This window comes from Triticum aestivum, chromosome 6B, assembly GCF_018294505.1.
Source record: "Triticum aestivum cultivar Chinese Spring chromosome 6B, IWGSC CS RefSeq v2.1, whole genome shotgun sequence".
Classification (NCBI taxonomy): Eukaryota; Viridiplantae; Streptophyta; class Magnoliopsida; order Poales; family Poaceae; genus Triticum; species Triticum aestivum.
The window spans coordinates 422,708,050-422,724,479 of record NC_057810.1 but is presented as its reverse complement, the minus strand read 5'-3'; the positions used below and the strand labels follow the sequence as shown (position 1 = coordinate 422,724,479).

Below are 16,430 nucleotides of genomic sequence, written 5' to 3'. Positions count from 1 at the left end.
CGGCAAGACATTTGTTATGCCATTCCTGTGGTGCTATTAGGACGTAGGGTGCGATCACCCAAGTTACCTGGATTTTGGACTTGCATTTTCTTTTGCTTGTCGTCGTTCCTGACTGGACTGATGGACCGCAGACACATCACTCATTATTATCGTGCTTGAACTCTGATTGGCGATGTGATTCTGGATTATATGCTTCATTCGCTATATATGTATTTCTATCTGACTGTGTTTTCTCTTCCTAAATGCATGGAAGTATGCTGTGGTTGACAATGTAATAAGTTGCATAGACGCTGCCCAAGTCTTTGAGGCAAGGAAGGACTAGAGGAGAGAAACAGACAGAGAGGAGAACACTAGGCAGCTAGCTGCTTGATTCCTCGAACCTCCTGGACGAGGACCGGCGGAACAGGCTCCTGAGGCTACGCCTGCTCTCCCTCGCCCGCTTCCCTCCTCCGCCGCGCGTGGCGTCTTCGTTGGTGAAGGCACGCCTTGCTGGCCTGGCCGTGGCCTCGTCCACGATCGCGAGGCTGGACTCGATCTTCTGCGCCACGGTGACCAGCTCGTAGGTGTCCCACAGCGACTGCGTGAAGTCCCACGGCCTGCTGTTCGGCGGCTTGGCCGCCGCCGCCGCCGCGGCGGCCTCCAGCTTGAACCGCGACGGCCTGTAGCGCGGGGCGCCCGCGCGGCGCGCGCCCATACCGGCGCCGTCGTCGTCGTCCGCCGGCGCTCGTGACGGCCGCGGGTTGCCCGAGTGCGCGTACCACGCCTGCGCCACCGCCTTGACCAGCTCGATGTCCACGTCGTCCGCAGAGCTCTTCATGCCGATGCCGATGCCGACGCCGGCGCGGTGCGTGCGTGGGTGGGTGGGGTTTTGTGTTCGGCATTCGGCGGCGCACGGGTGGACGTGAGCGGCTGAGTTTGAGCCGTCGGTTTGGCGGCTACGGCGTGTCCGGGTATCAGCCTCACGTTCACAAGTGGTGCGTTAGAGAATCCAACGGTAGCCGCATTCGTTTTGAAACTTGTACTTGAAAGTTTTGCAAGTGAAATAGGCGATTATGCGTGTGGACGGGCTGGCCATGTAGTTTTTGTGGTTGTATGCAGCTACTCCAGACCAGTGTCGGAGCTTGAACGAATGGGCGGGCCAACAAAAGCATAAATTGTTAGGTATTACTCACTACCCCATACCTTTTGTTTTCATTGGTTAATAAACAAGTTACTACCTCCACTTCAAAATACAAGACGTTTTGGTAGGCTAGTTTATATTTGAGTCAATTACACCGGTGATGTTAGAACTTGGCGTAAACGGTCATTTTAGTGCTATAACTTGTGGTGTACATTAAAGTGGTGTAAAAAATTGGCTCGAACGTGCAAATACGGTGCTAATCACATTTGTGTACGGCAACGACGTTGACGAGGCATGTCAGCGTGGCGTGGGACCTGTTGTCACTGACAGTATAATGCTTTTTTGTGAAAATCACCTCGGGTTTTTAATGTTTTTCATAGAAAAGCCCCCGACAAAAAACACTTTGATTTTTGTATTTCTTCCACAAAAAGCCACCGACGAAAACGGGGATGTGGGCATTCAAGCCGTCGACCTGTAGTACCCTGCGCGTGCAGCTAACCACCTCATCAAGGTCGTCGTTCCAGCATAGAGCAAAAACATTTTTATATATTTTCAGTTAGACAACATAAATTTAGAATTTTTTTTTAAGTATGCAGCTGCTGAAATTCGCACATGCAACCTTAGGTTAACAAACGAGCAGAGCTTCCACACCAACAATTGTAGTTACATGATTACAATAAATTGTCACGCATTATGTCTATAGCAGAACGTGCTCATAGGCTAAAACGGACTTCAGTTAGTGCAGCCATTTTCCACATGTTAGGTTTTAGAAATTACACAAAACATTTGAATTACAATTTTAAGTAATATCCATATAAATAAATTAAGTTACATTCTTAAAATTTTCATATAATTTCATAAGATGTTTACCTATTAAATTCATAAAAATCCAAAAAATAAATTATGAAATATAAAAATATTAACTAATTTTAAAAACTATTTTCATATTAATTAAGAATTTAAATCGATTTCTCTATATATTTATTTTTCAATAAATTCAACCTTTTTCATGTTTTCAATAAAATATTCATCCCTTGGAATGACTATAGCATATCAAAGTTTCCATACCATAAAAATAGTACGTTTTAAAAGTGTTCATCAGACTGCAATTCCTCCAATAAAGTTTTTGTTTTTTAAAATGTAATTATACATTTTAAAACAATATATGTATGAAAAAATAAATATGACCGTAGTATGCCATCAGACTGCAATTGCTCCAATACACATTTACAATTATATGTATATTATTTATTATTTATAGTTATTATTTAAATCCTTTTACAAACTTCACAAAACGAAAAATGAAAACCTAACATGTTGTCAATGAGCCGCACTAACTTCTGTCGGTCACTCTGTTGTAGACATAAAGAGTGACAATCCTTTATTTAGGCCCTCTTTGATTTGCAGGATTTTCAAAACGCGGGAATAGGGAAAATACAGGATTTGAGTGGCATGTCCACTTGAATCTTATAGGATTAGCATAGAGTGTTTGATGCTACAGAAAAACAAAGGAATTGAAGAAAAAGGTTGGCGTGGATGCTAGATTTCCAATGAAATAGTACACTTGATTCCATAGGAAAAAATCCTATAGGATTCAATCATGTGAATCAAACGACAAATGTAGAAAAAAATCCTAAGGATTCCAACCCTCCAAAAATCCCATGGAATTCCTTTGAATCAAAGGAGCCATGGAATAGCATCTCAGGTGCTGCATCTCTATTCTCCAATTCAAATATTAATTTATCTTGTTTGACTAATGGATAAAAGGCGTGTGTATCCTCAAGTGACAACCGGCGACATTCGATCAGTTGGCTGGCTGCGCACAAGTTTAGCTAGTTGTTGCAGGTTCGAGGCCTTCTTATCAAGTGCTTTTGCATGAAAATAAAATAAAAAATGAGGCAGTTTTTGAAAAAAGAGCACACACACCGGCGTCTTCATTGTTGGGTCAATGACAGCGGGCCGCGTGCCACGCCAGCACACCTCCTCAGCGTCGCGGTCGTATACAAAAGCGATTAGCACCGTATTTGTACGCTCGAACCAAGTTTTTGCATCACTTTGATGTACACCACAAGTTGTAGCATCAAAGTGACCGTTTGCGTCAAGTTCTAGCACCACCGGTGTAATTGACTCTTTATATTTTAGAATGGAGGTAGTACATGCAAGATGATTTTTATACACCGAATCACTTTTGATTCCTCGATAAATATATATTTCCCCATCTTCTATTTCTAACAAAATGCATTAATTTACACTCAGTTCAACCAATGGGTTCAAAAATTCATAGATAATCAAAACTTAAATGGTGGAATCGGGAGGTGAACATTGAGCTTGGTGAGACATGGGGACAGCGCCACGATGAAGTCTCGCGGAGACGGGTGGGTGCCATGGAGCAGGCAGCCGTAAGCAAGCGAGTCGGCTCGAGCCGCTGTAGTCGCTTTCGCTAAAATCCTCTTTCGACCCCCCCTCCCTTTCGATTCCCCTCTTGCCCGCCTTGCCCCAATCAACCAGACAACTGCGTGGCAAGCCATGGCGCAGCAGGATGAGGTGCCCCTAGTCTTTCAATTTCCTGAGGAAGACAACGAGCCGGAGGAGCTACACGAACATAAGGAGCTATGGGAGAATTTTTGCAGGGCCCAAGTCGCCGCGACTGTCCTTGCCCTGTGCTAGCTCCCAGCCCCGTAGATTTGATGGGTTGGGCGCTGCACATCATCGCCCAGCTTAAAGCCGGTGGGATCCACAAGGTCCCCGCTGACATGCACGTGCCAACGCCAGCACCTGCACTAGTGCTCGGGCCCATGCAAGTGACAACGCGTGTGAAAGGGCATGTAGCCCCTAAGTGTGGTTTTGGTAATTAAATGACAATCTCTATGGACTAATGTTTTCAGTGAGATATATATTTGAAGGTTTTGTCCATAGATAGTGCCTCAAGAATATTGGACGGAATCAAGGATGAAGTCCATATATATGAAGATAGTGCCTCAACGATATTGGACAGAATCAAGGATGAAGTCCATATATATATGAAGATAGTGCCTCAAGGATATTGGACGGAATCAAGGATGAAGTCCATATATATGAAGATATATTTGCCCTATGCTTTGATATTAAATGACAATTCCTATGGAGCATCAAGTGCATTGAATCTTATATGAAGATATGTTCCATAGTGATGCTTGAAGTGCATTGGGTTGTTTTGTGAAGTCTGCCATCAAAGCATCCGAAGAAGTCCTCATGGTATCCTTCTCTAGATACCCTGTGCACACGGGCTTGTACCGTGCGCACGGGGTCGAGTGTCAACTCTTTGGATACCCGTGCTCACGGGGCCTAGGTGTTGGCTCTCGAGATCCCATATCCAGTGAGGTTTCAAGTTGGTCTTCGGGTACTTCTATTGAAGCCATCAAGATTGGTTTCAATGCCTAATCTAATTATGTTCATGATGGAGTGCATTGGAGGATCTCAAAGATTGATATATTTGGGCTTCTGAGGATCAAGGCTTGAGAGAGTAATCAAAGAGAAGAATTCAAGTTATGGTTTCAAGACAAAATCATGATGAGCTCATGTGTTGGGTTTAGGTTGATCAAGTCTTGAAGCAAACAACTAGAGTGGAGAATTCATTGTGCCTCTCAAGATATTATGATGGAGGGCTTTTAAGGATCAAGGGCTTGAGAGAATAATCAAAGAGAAGAATTCAAGTTATGGTCTCAAGACAAGATCATGGTGAGCTCATGTGTTGGGTTTCGGTTGATCAAGTCTTGATGCAAGCAACTAGAGTGACGAATTCATTATGCCTCTCAAGAGATTGTGATGGAGTTTTAAAAGGGCAAGTGGTGACCAAGATGATATTCATAGTGGAACTTGATATGGTCATGGAAGAGTCTTTGGTGATATAGTCTTGAAGCAATGAAGGGAAATGAAGAGTTCATTGTGGCTTTCAAGAAACCAAGATGGAGCTTCGAGTAAAGATGTTGGTTGACCAAGATGAAGCTCGAAGATTATATCTAAGTGGTCAACTCTCAAAGCACAAACATTGTACCACGTGAGATCAAGTGATCTAGTGGTATGGTAAGTAATTGTGAATTGTGCTTTGTTACCTAACCCATGCTATGTGTTTGGTATGTCTATGTGGGTTAGGTGTTTCTCATGGGCTTGCATCAAAAGGAAAGATCTCAAGTAGCCTATGTGTGGATGACATCAAGTGGTGATGGTCATCGGGTTCGAGGAGTCCAAGTGCAAGATGAGAAGCCGGAGGTTATATGCTTTGAAGCTTGCGGTCCACATCATGATAATGCTCATGTGAAGATGGGCTTAAGTTAAGGCTTCCCTCATTGCAATATGAGGAATCAATTCAAGCATCTTCACCAAGTGGTTGTGGACAAGAAAGGGATTCCAACTTGAGACAAGCATTGGAGTCATCACCAAGCTCAAGTTGAATATGCAAGGCAAAGGTATACCTTAGCTAGGTTTTCCTAGTTTTGCCGGTCTCATGGTGCTTGGAGGGAGACCGGATTATAGGTTTGATAGCCGTACTATCAAGAGGGACTCTCGGGCAAGTAGCTTGATCATGTCGCATGTAGAGAGCTCAAACCTTTGCATTACTTGCATCATTATTTATTGTTGATCTTGGGTGGTTCTCTATGTGAGGACCTTGGGCTTTTCCATAGATTCAAAACGAGCCCAAGATCATCGAATTCGGAGTCCGTATGCCAAAGTTATCACTATTTTAGTGGGCTGCTGCAGGCTGTTCTGGGTACCCCGTGGACACGGGGTTTTTGACCCCCGTGGGCACGGGGCCCCGTGCACACGGGCTTGTACCGTGCGCACGGGACCCCGTGGGCACGGGGTCTAAACCCCCATGGGCACAGGGTGTCCAGGAAGTGTCCGTTGGAGCCCCAACGGCTAGTTTTGGAAGTTGGCTATAAAAGAGCCCTTCCTCCCCACCGGTTTGGGGGTTGTTCATTCACATTCTAAACATCATTTTGAGCCTCTTACCACCTCTCCCAAACCCCTATCTCCCTTCTAAGTGAAGGGGGATTTGTGGATGGATCTTGGAGTCATTTGTTGATTTCCTCCATTGCATCCCCTCTCTTCAATCTCCCACTTTCTTGAGTTGCATCTTGTGAGATTGAGAGAGTGAGTTGAGCATTTGTTGCTTGACCTTGCATTGCATTTGTTGCATTGGTTTGAGCTCCCCGCATCGATTTGTTCGTGTGAGAGCCCGTGAGTTTATTACTCTTGGAGGCTTCGCCTCCTAGACGGTTTGGTGATATATTGAGAAGATTGTGAAGAGGTCTATGTGGCCAAGGTTCCCCCGGAAGCTTCCTTTTGTGGTGTGCTCCGAGGAAGAGTGTTCAAGTGGCCTAGGTGGTCAAGTTCCTCCGGAAGCTTCCGTGGTTGTGGTGTGCTCCGGAGAGGTTTGTAAAGGTGTGGTGGTCGCCTTCAAGACCAACCCCGAGTGAACCGAGGCTCATCCGTTGGGGGTGACTCGAAAGGGAGAATACGGTGAGTCACTTGGTGACGCCCCGGAGCTTTGGCTATGACACCGCTCTAACGGAGATTAGCACTCTCACGAGTGTGAACTTCGGGATAAATCCGCGTCCCCGACTCACTTGTGGTTATCTCATACCCACACCCTTTACTTTTCGCAATTCATACTTGCCCATATTGATATATCTTGTGATAGTTGAATTGCTTTGTTGTTCCTTTATTTCCATACCTTGTGATATAGTTTGTGCTTGCTAGTTTGCTTAATTGCCTATCTTGTTTAGCATAGGTTGTTGGTTCACTTAGTTGAGCCTAGCATATTTAGGATTTGTGCTTGAAAAGTATCTGTTAGTTTAATTCCGCATTAGGATAAATCCAAATCCGTAAAAGTTTTAAAACTCCTATTCACCCCCCCCTCTAGTCGTCATCTAGATCATTTCAGCGTGCACTCACGCAACACGTGGCGGCCGCTGCTGCAATTAATTAGTTCTTTTTCGTTTACATACCGTAGTTCAATCGTATGAATGTAAAGTCATAGTGTGACCGGATGAAATCTATGCCTGGTTTCATCAAGTGAGTGTTCTGCTAGCTAGAATGAAGAAGAGAAGTGGTGTTGCCATAGGAGTGAAACTCATGTACCTACAAAGGACCCCATAAGTTGTGTGTGAAATGGCTAGTCATCATATACAATTGTCTTTGTGAAACCGTGGGTCTTATGTTGCAATTTCGCATACAGTTTCTTTCCTTGGTCGTGCGCGATGGCCCTCTTATCGCACATATTTATTTTTTGGATAAACAGTTTTATATTTGCACCGTCTGCAATGTTGACATTGCACACAGTGCTTCCTCATCATGTGGGATTATGGGGGCTTAATAGTCCGCTTGTGTAATAGTGTCATGTTTCAGCCAACTATCCAAAAGTCCGAACTGATGAAGAGAGGTGGCAATATATTCCAACACTTCCCTCACGTCTATGCTTATTTAGTACTTAGACGTGGAACTGATGTAGGCCGCAGAATATTTTTTTTTCAATACTGTGTTGGGAGGGTCTTGAACTCAAGGCCTCTTCACTCTGATACCATATTGAATTCATTCACGAGCCAATTACTCAAAATGTCCAAACTAATGAAGAAAGGTGAGCAATATATTTAACGGCAACAACTATTACACATATGCCCTAATTTAGCAAATATATCTAGGGTTGTACATTCTCGTATAACAAATTCACGGGACAATAGAGCATTGCTGCCTCTTTATATGTGAAAATGTCCTCGTCAGCTCGAGCTCATATGAGCTCGGGTGAACAATAAAATCCAAAAATAATAAAATATTGAATTATTTTTGTGATAATTTTTGACAAATGTTTCCAATTCTTGCAAAGTTTCATCATGAAGAAATTCGTGGAAGTCATGGCAAAAAAAAATCGATGCTCCAAAATGCTTTTGGAAACATTTTTTTTTGAGCATCAATTTTTTTTCCCACAACTTCCATGAATGTATTCTATGACAAAACTTGGCAAACATTGAAAACATTTGCCAAAGTTTGACACAAAGAAAAATCAGAATTTTTTTGACTTATTTTCATTTGTTTTAGTTTTACTGTTCACGCGAGCTCGTATGAAGTTAATCCGCGGCCCTTTATGTGCTTCTATCGATGGTAGTTCCACTGTGTTTGCAGATTAGCATTCTGAACATGAACAGAAACGCAATCTTTTGTATTGGGCCTGGAAGGTACACTTTAGGACAGTTTGACGGAAACCACCCTATCATGCTGTGTCCCTGTGTTAGGTTTCGCCAAGTAGTGAATTACATAACTGAACTTCCACTCGGAAGTTACCGTTTCATGCTCTTTGTACTGTGCATATACAACTAAGTATGTAGAAAACCTAGAGGGAATAGCATGCATCCACGTGGAAGTGGAACCAATCTTAAGGCTGCCAATATCACAGTTCATAAGTGCAATACCCCTTTTGCATAGCTTTGGCATTAAGCATCTTCTGCAGTTCATGTGAAGAGTCTGCTCTTGCAAATTCCACGCCATTGTTCTTCTTGGTTTGGACAAAATGTGAACTACACATCTATCACTTTTGCATACTGTACTGTATTTGACGAATTTATCTCCTTCCTTGACCTAGTAGCCTGCGCAAGTATAACAGTAGGATTTTTAGAAAGCATGGACAGTGAGTTCAGAAAATACTCCCTTGGTTCAAAATACATGACATTGTTACTTTACACAACCTTCATTCCGCACCTCTGAGCGTTGGTTTTTTATATGAATATATGCAAGTAAAATATTATAACAGATCATATTGAAGAACTACTTTTAGTGACAAATATAGTTGCAACATTTTTTATCTAACCAACCTAAATATTTTTTATTGAAATTTGGTCAAAGGTGAGAAATTTGGTTGCGCTAACAAAGGTAGCATAATGTGGTGTGTGTGATGCAAAAATCGTGTGAATGATTCAAACCTTTGTGTTTGTATTTCTCCATGCTTTGTCCATCTCCTCGTACACATCTTTTATTGTTGGACGCCCTACGCTAGAATGTGCCACACAGAGGACTCCAATCTTTAATATCAATACAAAATCTTCGATATTAACTTCATCTCGAACACGCGAGTCTATGAATTCATCCAGTGGTTTTTTCCCAGTTACAACATCTTTGGCCTTGAGACAAGAACGGAGATCAAATTAGGTGCATCAAAAACTTGAGTTCCTTGACTGTAAGTCAAGATAAGAACAACCAATGGTGAGAATAACTTGTCAAATTGACTCTGCCGAGTTCCTTCTCAGTGTAACAGGGATATGATTCTGGAAATATATGCCTGAATTTACCTTCTTGGTGAGAGAATCGCGCGCAACAATGTCAAGCTCTATGACCTTTCTTCCTGACAGAAGCTGCAGCACAACCACACCAAAGCTGTAGATATCACTTGCGCAAGTAAGCTTGGAGTGTGTTATGTACTCAGGGTCCATGTAACCGATGGTTCCCCTCACATCTGTAAAGACCTTGGTCTCCTCCATTTGCAGCATTTTTGCCAGCCCAAAATCAGACAGCTTAGGCTCCATGTCCTCTGTCAGCAAGATGTTGGTAAGCTGTAAAAATGAATACAGCACATAAAAGATAAGATGGCTTTGCAAATTTTGCTCTTACTTCATTCTTTATTTTTCTTTTTGTGAATGCGAAGATTTTTTTTTTCTTGCCCATACTTATTTTTTCCTTGAAAAGAAGCTCATGCTTATGTTGAGGGATCGAAAATACAAGGATATGCTCACCTTAATGTCTCTATGTACAATGCATCCATCGGAGTGTGTGTGAAGAAACCTCAGGACAGATGCACAGTCCCTGAGGATCTTCACCCTTGTTGGCCATGAGAGCACAGAGTCACTTCCTGCCAATCAATAGGATGCAAAACTTATAGTAATTCAACACTCTAGCTAGCTTAAATACTAAACATGATGGATGGATCCTTCTTACTGAGAAGATTCTGGGCAAGGTTGCCATTGGCGCAGTACTCGTAGACGAGGTACTGGTCGCTGCCGTCGTCGCAGTAGCCGAAGAGGCAGACGAGGTTGGGGTGCCTGACCTTGGACAGCCCGTCCGCCTCCCTGGTGAAGGAGCCGGACATGGCCGTCCGGTGGATGTGCTTGATGGCCACGAGCTGGCCGCTGGGCAGCACCCCCTGGTACACCTGCCCCGCGCTGCCGGAGCCCAGGTAGATCCGGCTGTTGGCGTAGTCCAACGCCCGCTCGATCTCGGCCTTGGTGAACCTGTACAGCCCCGACCACCGGTTGATCACCTCCCCGCCGTGCACCTTCGTCTCGTCATCGGAGGAGCCGATGGTATCATCGGCTGATCTTCCCCTGGGCGTCAGGTACTTGACGATGGCGAGGGCGAGGGCCAGCATCATGACGGGGAACACGATCAGGATCGCCAACAAGCTACCTGGAAAGGTGTTAGGCTGGATTAATTCATTGCCTACCATTAATCCTTTATTAGTTAGAGAGCTTTGTCCAAGTACTCCTATATATGCATGTATACAAGCTAGGAGGCGTACGTTTGATCCTGACGTAGTCGCCTTCTGCAATTTCCCAAAGGAAGGATAGTGTTAGTGGTCCTTGAGATGGGTCGTTAATGATTACGTACTTAGAGAGAGAACCTCTCGTGATTGACGCTTCTCAGAAATCAAACCTGTGACAATATCTGGATCACCCTTGCAGCCCAGTGAGGCTACCAAGATCAAGACTAGACAGAGCAACGCTTTCTCCATCTTCAGTTAGTAGTTCCCTGCAATCATACGGGGACGAACTTTGCGACTACTCCCATGGAGCCCCATTTATAGGCAGTCTGACCCTAGTTACCATCGTTGGTAACAGCTAGGTGTATGTGGCGGAGCTGGATATTCTTCTTGCAGGGTCCGGTACTTGACTAGTTTAAGGAGCTCTCGCCTTCTCGTATGCGTTGGTCTTGGCGCACCTAGCTAAGTATGCACCGTTGCTCACTGGTTTGGTTACCCTCTGCTCTGTTTGGGCGGGGAATCTTGTGCGAATCGGTGTCTTGTATAGGTTGCTTTCAGTCTCAGGGCATAGTCCGGACTTTGGACCGATCGTTCGTGGTCACAGAGGCGTGAGATTGAGGTTCTGCTTCTGTTGTGCACTCAAGAGAAATGTGGTGCATTAGTGCAGGAGCTAGGTCCAGTCTTGGCTGAGTTGGACCTGTAGTTTGTAAACCCCAATGAACATACCAACAACAACACTGTTCATTCATACAATTAAAAACATGCGGTACGACTGTAAGTTAATGCATCAAGAGAGATATGAGCCATTTCAACAAATCACATGCAGGCTAAAACAGTAGCAAGGAAAATTAGCCAACCTGATCGGTATTTTCCAAGTTTCCTTTAGGCAGGATTAAGATACGGATTTCTATGTGCTTCCTCGCTCAACCTTTCAGGAAGATGCATCCTGACCTGACCATAGAGGCATAGAGAAAACTAGCACTCATCACTTGGGGGAAAAGGAAAGAGAAAAAGCAAGACTTGTAATCCAGCATCTATTAGAACATCGAGAACACAAGTAGGAGTAAGGTGTTACATCACAATGGTTGTGAATTTTTTCTTTTGTTTACCTTTTCGAGAAGCACATATTTCTTTTCCCAGAAGCACACCATGCAACAGATTTTTCTTACTTCTTTTTTCGAAAACCAGTCGAAAATCAAAAAGCCAAAAGAGGAACATCTAATATACGAAAACGTGTACAGAAAAATATAGAGGCGGCTGGGCGCACCACTTGACGCCCTCACATGTCAAGAAAGTGACCCTTGCGTGAGCCCCACAAGAGGTAATCCTTAGATATGTTTTTTGAGGGGCAATTCTTAGATAGTTGCTCCCAAAATTGAGTGATATATATTTATTTTTAAAATCTAAACACACTCCACTTTGTTGATAATTAAAAAAATCATGGGAATACAACTTAGGTCTGGAGTATTAAGGAGCCACACATGGCGTCTCAAAGAAACGCCTAAAGTGTGTTTAGTGAGACTATGTGCCTCAATAGTTGTCTCTCTTCCTTCGAAGATGAAGGAACACCAAGGTATTTGTGTAGATGTAAGATTGATCTCCTTGATGATACTAGCATGCATACCACCCGTGCTTCTTAGAATGTCATTCACCACACTTTTGCAGTCGGAGAAGTCACTATTTTCGGTGTCCGTGCTTTTTCGATGATATACTAGCAAAACATGCCGTGCATTGCAACGGGAGGAATAAAAACATCCCTAATACACACACTCGACAACATCAACAAACAATATTCTTAAAAATCTTTATGGGTACAATTTTAAACAATATGAAAAACAATGTTAAGCCACTTGTTTACATTAAGCTTGTATTGGCAGCTTAGTGTGCATCATCGTATAGGGGTTGATAGTGCACTACGCGAAATAGAGATGATGATTATGTACTTGTTTTAACCTTTAGCATATGGTTGTTGATAGGAATCAAAATCCCCCATGGTGCAAATAATAAATTTTATGAGAGCATCAAGCTGTCATATTTACTAAATTTAAAAGGGGTAGAAAACATGTATAATAGGCATTTCCAAAATACCCATATAGAGAAAATATTAATTAAGATTGCATTCTAAAACAATTTTAGAAATGATTAACATGCAATATAATAACATATTTGAAATCTACACATTTTTTGAGAGACTTTCATATATAAAATGTTAGATTTGAAAGTTATGATTTTTCTAAAAAACATTTGAATCTGCCCAGAGAAAGAATGGCTAAATATAGAGTAGCTGGGCTGGAACTGCGTGCAGCCCATCTGCTAAGTGACGCTTGAGCGAGCAGTTATATCCTACACCTATCAGTAGCTACCGAAAAAAGGGTGGAAAAATGGAACACATGTCTCCCGTGTGCAAGATTGAGGCTCTAGCCACTGCACCACTTATGTTCTTATGGTACATGAGGGGTTTGCTGTAAATGAACCAAAACGAACGCGTCTTGCGAAGAAAAAAATCATTTTTAAATTTATGCGTGGCATAATGGATAATTTATGACAATTTTATGAGTACTTTTAGGATGGACTGGCAGAAGCATTAATCCCTTTATTACTAAAAAAATAAATAAAAAGTAGGCATATATACTTATGCAGCCAACCAACACTAAAACAACACACGACCCAAGCCCAGGTTACACATTATACGGTAACAGCCCAAAACTAGAGTATCACAGATTAATCTTGTGATAGCCCCTCCAAATGCTCCATCATGTATATGTGCTATGGCTGTCATATAGTCATAAAATTTGATGTGGCATGCTAATTAAGAAGAAAGAGAATATTTTGATGACCCCAAAAAAAAAACGGTGCTAAGCGCGTGTATCTAGATGGAAGCATAATTGTCTATAACTAATTAAATGAAGAAAACTTAGCATCAAAAGCTTAGCACCTTTATGCATTGAAGACTTAAGTTACTAAGGCATCTAAGCACCTTTATATTGAAAGAGGCGTAACTCAAATCTAATCAAGGTCGCACCTCATTGATATTAGTGGTTGTTGTTGAAAAAAGTTTCCATGGAAATCACCAAGCAGCGACATGCATATGCAGCATTAACATAGCGACGAGGTAGTGACCGGGTCGAACAAGCAAATGCGTGATTCATCGGACGACCCAAGTTCTGTATCGCCCTTTGGGCACCACGTACCGTACCCGGGCGCGCCGTGCCGCGTCAGGAACTGGACGCCCTTAATTACTGCGATGCAGTTGAGGATCAAGTCTCTGCGCTATCACGGCCCTTGCTATTTAAGGCGATGGACTGCACAGTCAGATCGAAACGTAGCTACGCGTTCCCTCGCTCACACTACGCCCATGTGATTTGGTTAGGTAGGAGGCCTTAGCCGACAACTGGAATTTGAAAAATCCATGCATGCATATACAGGGACTTGGAGTATACTACTCCCTCTGTTTCTAAATATTTGTTTTTCTAAAATTTTTAACAAATGACTACATACGAAACAAAATGAGTGAATCTATACTCTAAAATATGTCTATATACATCCGTATGTGATAGCCTATTTGAAATCTTTAAAAAGACAAATATTTAGGAACGGGAGTATAGAAGTGCTGGCTCCATGTGAGCGGCCTGTCCCCGGGTACATGTCCATGTGCGGAGAACGGCTCCTTGAAATTTGGTCCTTGATCACAGGCGACAGCGCCGAACTCGTCTCAATCACCACACGGAAAAAGAAAGTGATCGTGCATGCATGTACCCTTGCGTGCCATACGGCATGCATGTGAGCGTTTGTCCTTCCACCGATTGACGGATTACGGTAGCCGCGTACCAGTCAAACATGGGAGTTGTAGATAATCCGAAACGCGGCGCGGGCGCGGCCGGCGTGAATTGATCGTGCGCGTGGACGTACGGTGTGGTTGCTTCACTCCGATGCATATCCTCGGCCTAGCCTTGGCGCCATGCCATCGTGTGTGTTTTGTTGACCTGAAAAGGATGTAAAAGAAGACCAAGAATGCTTCCACAGGGCACAGGTGTCCAAACGTCCATGCGGACTCTCTCGGCCCACAAGTGATATGCTTTCAAGGTTGAGTCAAACCAATTCTGCCGATATTTCCTTTGTAAATGCTAGAGTCTGACGATGTTTCCTTTTTTTTTTTTGAGCGGTCTGACGACGTTCCCGGTTGGTCGGCGATCGCGTATCCCTGCCTTACAAGTTACCGCGTGTCCAGCCGGAGAAACTTGGGGTTTTCCCCTACATTTTTGTGACGCCATGTTTCAACAGTTTATTTATGTTGCCAATTTTAGAAAAAAATAATAATTTTATGCGCTGGCCTGGGGAGCCAGGTTTGGACGCTGCCGGAGCGAGCTTTTGGGTCTCAGGCTCGTACTACTCATGCAACCTCAACACTTTTGCCGGATTGTGCTTTTAGCTCTGGTCGCGGCTCATCGTAATGGTGCTACCTCTTTTGTGGAAACCCGTTGTGAGTTTACATACAGGGTAAAGCCACATGCAGCGGTAGCGAGACAAGGAATCATGCACTGGATGGAATAACAGAGCTTTCGTTGTCTCCCCAGTTTCAACATGCCCAGTGGGTGCAGCAAGAGTATCTCCAATAGATGATCATTTGTAAAAACAATCAATTTTTGGATTTTTTTTCACGAATACGCAAGCTGCGAATCTTTGTATTGATAGAAGGAGAATGTAGCATGGGATTACAACGCTTACAAGGCCATGTACGCCGAAGGCATGGTGCACGAGCGTTGGAGCAGAGTGGAACCAAGGGTCTACTCAGCCCTAAAGTCTAACCTAGCAGCTACTCGCCGGGGATGATGTTATGCAGCCCTTTGGCGCCTGCCTTTGCCCATAGGCGCGCCTCATCCTTAATGGTGCCGGAGACGAGGGTGATGGAGGGATTGGCTTGGTCGAAGATGCACGCGTTGCGGTGTTTCCAGAGCCACCATGCCGTGAGTATGATGAGGGAGGAGAGGCCCTTTCGCACGGGGGCCGGCGAGCGGTCGATGCAGGAAGTCCACCAAGTTTGGAAAGGTGTGTCCGCAGATGGAAGATCGACGGCCATGCGAGCCCAGCCGAGAACCTCGTGCCAAACCTGACGCGAGAACGGACAGGCCGCGAGGAGGTGGTGCATGGACTCGAGCTCCTGATCACAAAGAGCGCACGTGTCCTCGTGTGGCAAGCCGTGGCGGGCAAGTCGCTCCGCGGTCCAGCAGCGGTCTTGCATGGCAAGCCAAAGGAAGAACCTGACGCGGAGAGGCGCCCATGGACGCCAGGTGAGTCGCCAGTGGGGGTCTTCGCAAGCACCAAAGAAGAGTGCCTTGTAGCAGGAGCTCGCCGAGTAAGAGGCGGAAGCAGTCCAACACCAGGAGAGCACGTCCGGCGTGGAGGAAAGCGGTGTGTGTCGCACCAGGCGCCACAGGTCAACGTATTGCACCATGGCCGCCGGGCCAAGTGCGCCTCGTATGTCCTGGACCCAAGAGCGCAGGTGAAGACCGTCGCGCACGCTGCGGTCCTTGCGGAGGCGCCGTCGGACGAGGGTGTAGACAAGAGGGGCGATCTCAGCCACGGACTTGCCGTTGATCCAGTGGTCAGTCCAAAAGCGACAGGTGTCGCCTGAGCCAAGCTACCAGCTTGTGGAGGCGCGGAAGATGGCGTTTGCGTCGGCGTCGTGGGGGATAGGAAGGTTGCTCCAAGGTCGTGAGGGGTCTGTGCGCTGGAGCCACAGCCAGCGGACGCGCAGGGACAGGCCCGTGCGATAGCTGTCGCGTATGCCAAGGCCTCCGAGGGAGATGG

At 44.6% G+C, this 16,430-nt stretch overlaps 2 protein-coding genes across 3 annotated transcripts; both read right to left on the bottom strand.

The window, feature by feature from the left end:
* Window positions 1–210: 210 nt before the first annotated feature.
* Window positions 211–996, bottom strand: LOC123137325 (uncharacterized). Its single transcript, XM_044557037.1, has one exon. The coding sequence runs from the start codon at window positions 815–817 to the stop codon at window positions 359–361; it is 459 nt and encodes a 152-aa protein (XP_044412972.1). The 5' UTR covers window positions 818–996; the 3' UTR covers window positions 211–358.
* Window positions 997–8,294: 7,298 nt separating this feature from the next.
* On the bottom strand, window positions 8,295–11,179 carry LOC123134185 (probable serine/threonine-protein kinase PBL28). 2 transcript variants are annotated; one of them, XM_044553482.1, is made up of 7 exons: window positions 10,796–11,145; window positions 10,662–10,685; window positions 10,082–10,549; window positions 9,880–9,995; window positions 9,439–9,699; window positions 9,073–9,270; window positions 8,295–8,739 (listed from the first exon to the last, which is right to left on the bottom strand). In XM_044553482.1, the coding sequence occupies exons 1-7, from the start codon at window positions 10,872–10,874 to the stop codon at window positions 8,671–8,673; spliced, it is 1,215 nt and encodes a 404-aa protein (XP_044409417.1). In that variant the 5' UTR covers window positions 10,875–11,145; the 3' UTR covers window positions 8,295–8,670. The 2 variants fall into 2 exon arrangements, with proteins under 2 accessions (XP_044409417.1, XP_044409418.1); XM_044553483.1 differs by lacking the exon at window positions 9,073–9,270 and having other exon boundaries at window positions 10,796–11,179.
* Window positions 11,180–16,430: the final 5,251 nt, after the last annotated feature.

Bases quoted from the DNA above. Each gene is read 5' to 3' on its own strand.
- LOC123137325 (XM_044557037.1), bottom strand. From the start codon at position 817: ATGAAGAGCTCTGCGGACGACGTGGACATCGAGCTGGTCAAGGCGGTG.
- LOC123134185 (XM_044553482.1), bottom strand. From the start codon at position 10,874: ATGGAGAAAGCGTTGCTCTGTCTAGTCTTGATCTTGGTAGCCTCACTG. The intron at 9,996-10,081 runs GTAAGAAGGATC...ATTGATTGGCAG, and splicing joins CCTTGCCCAGAATCTTCTCA to GAAGTGACTCTGTGCTCTCA. The intron at 9,700-9,879 runs GTGAGCATATCC...TCATTTTTACAG, and splicing joins TTGTACATAGAGACATTAAG to CTTACCAACATCTTGCTGAC.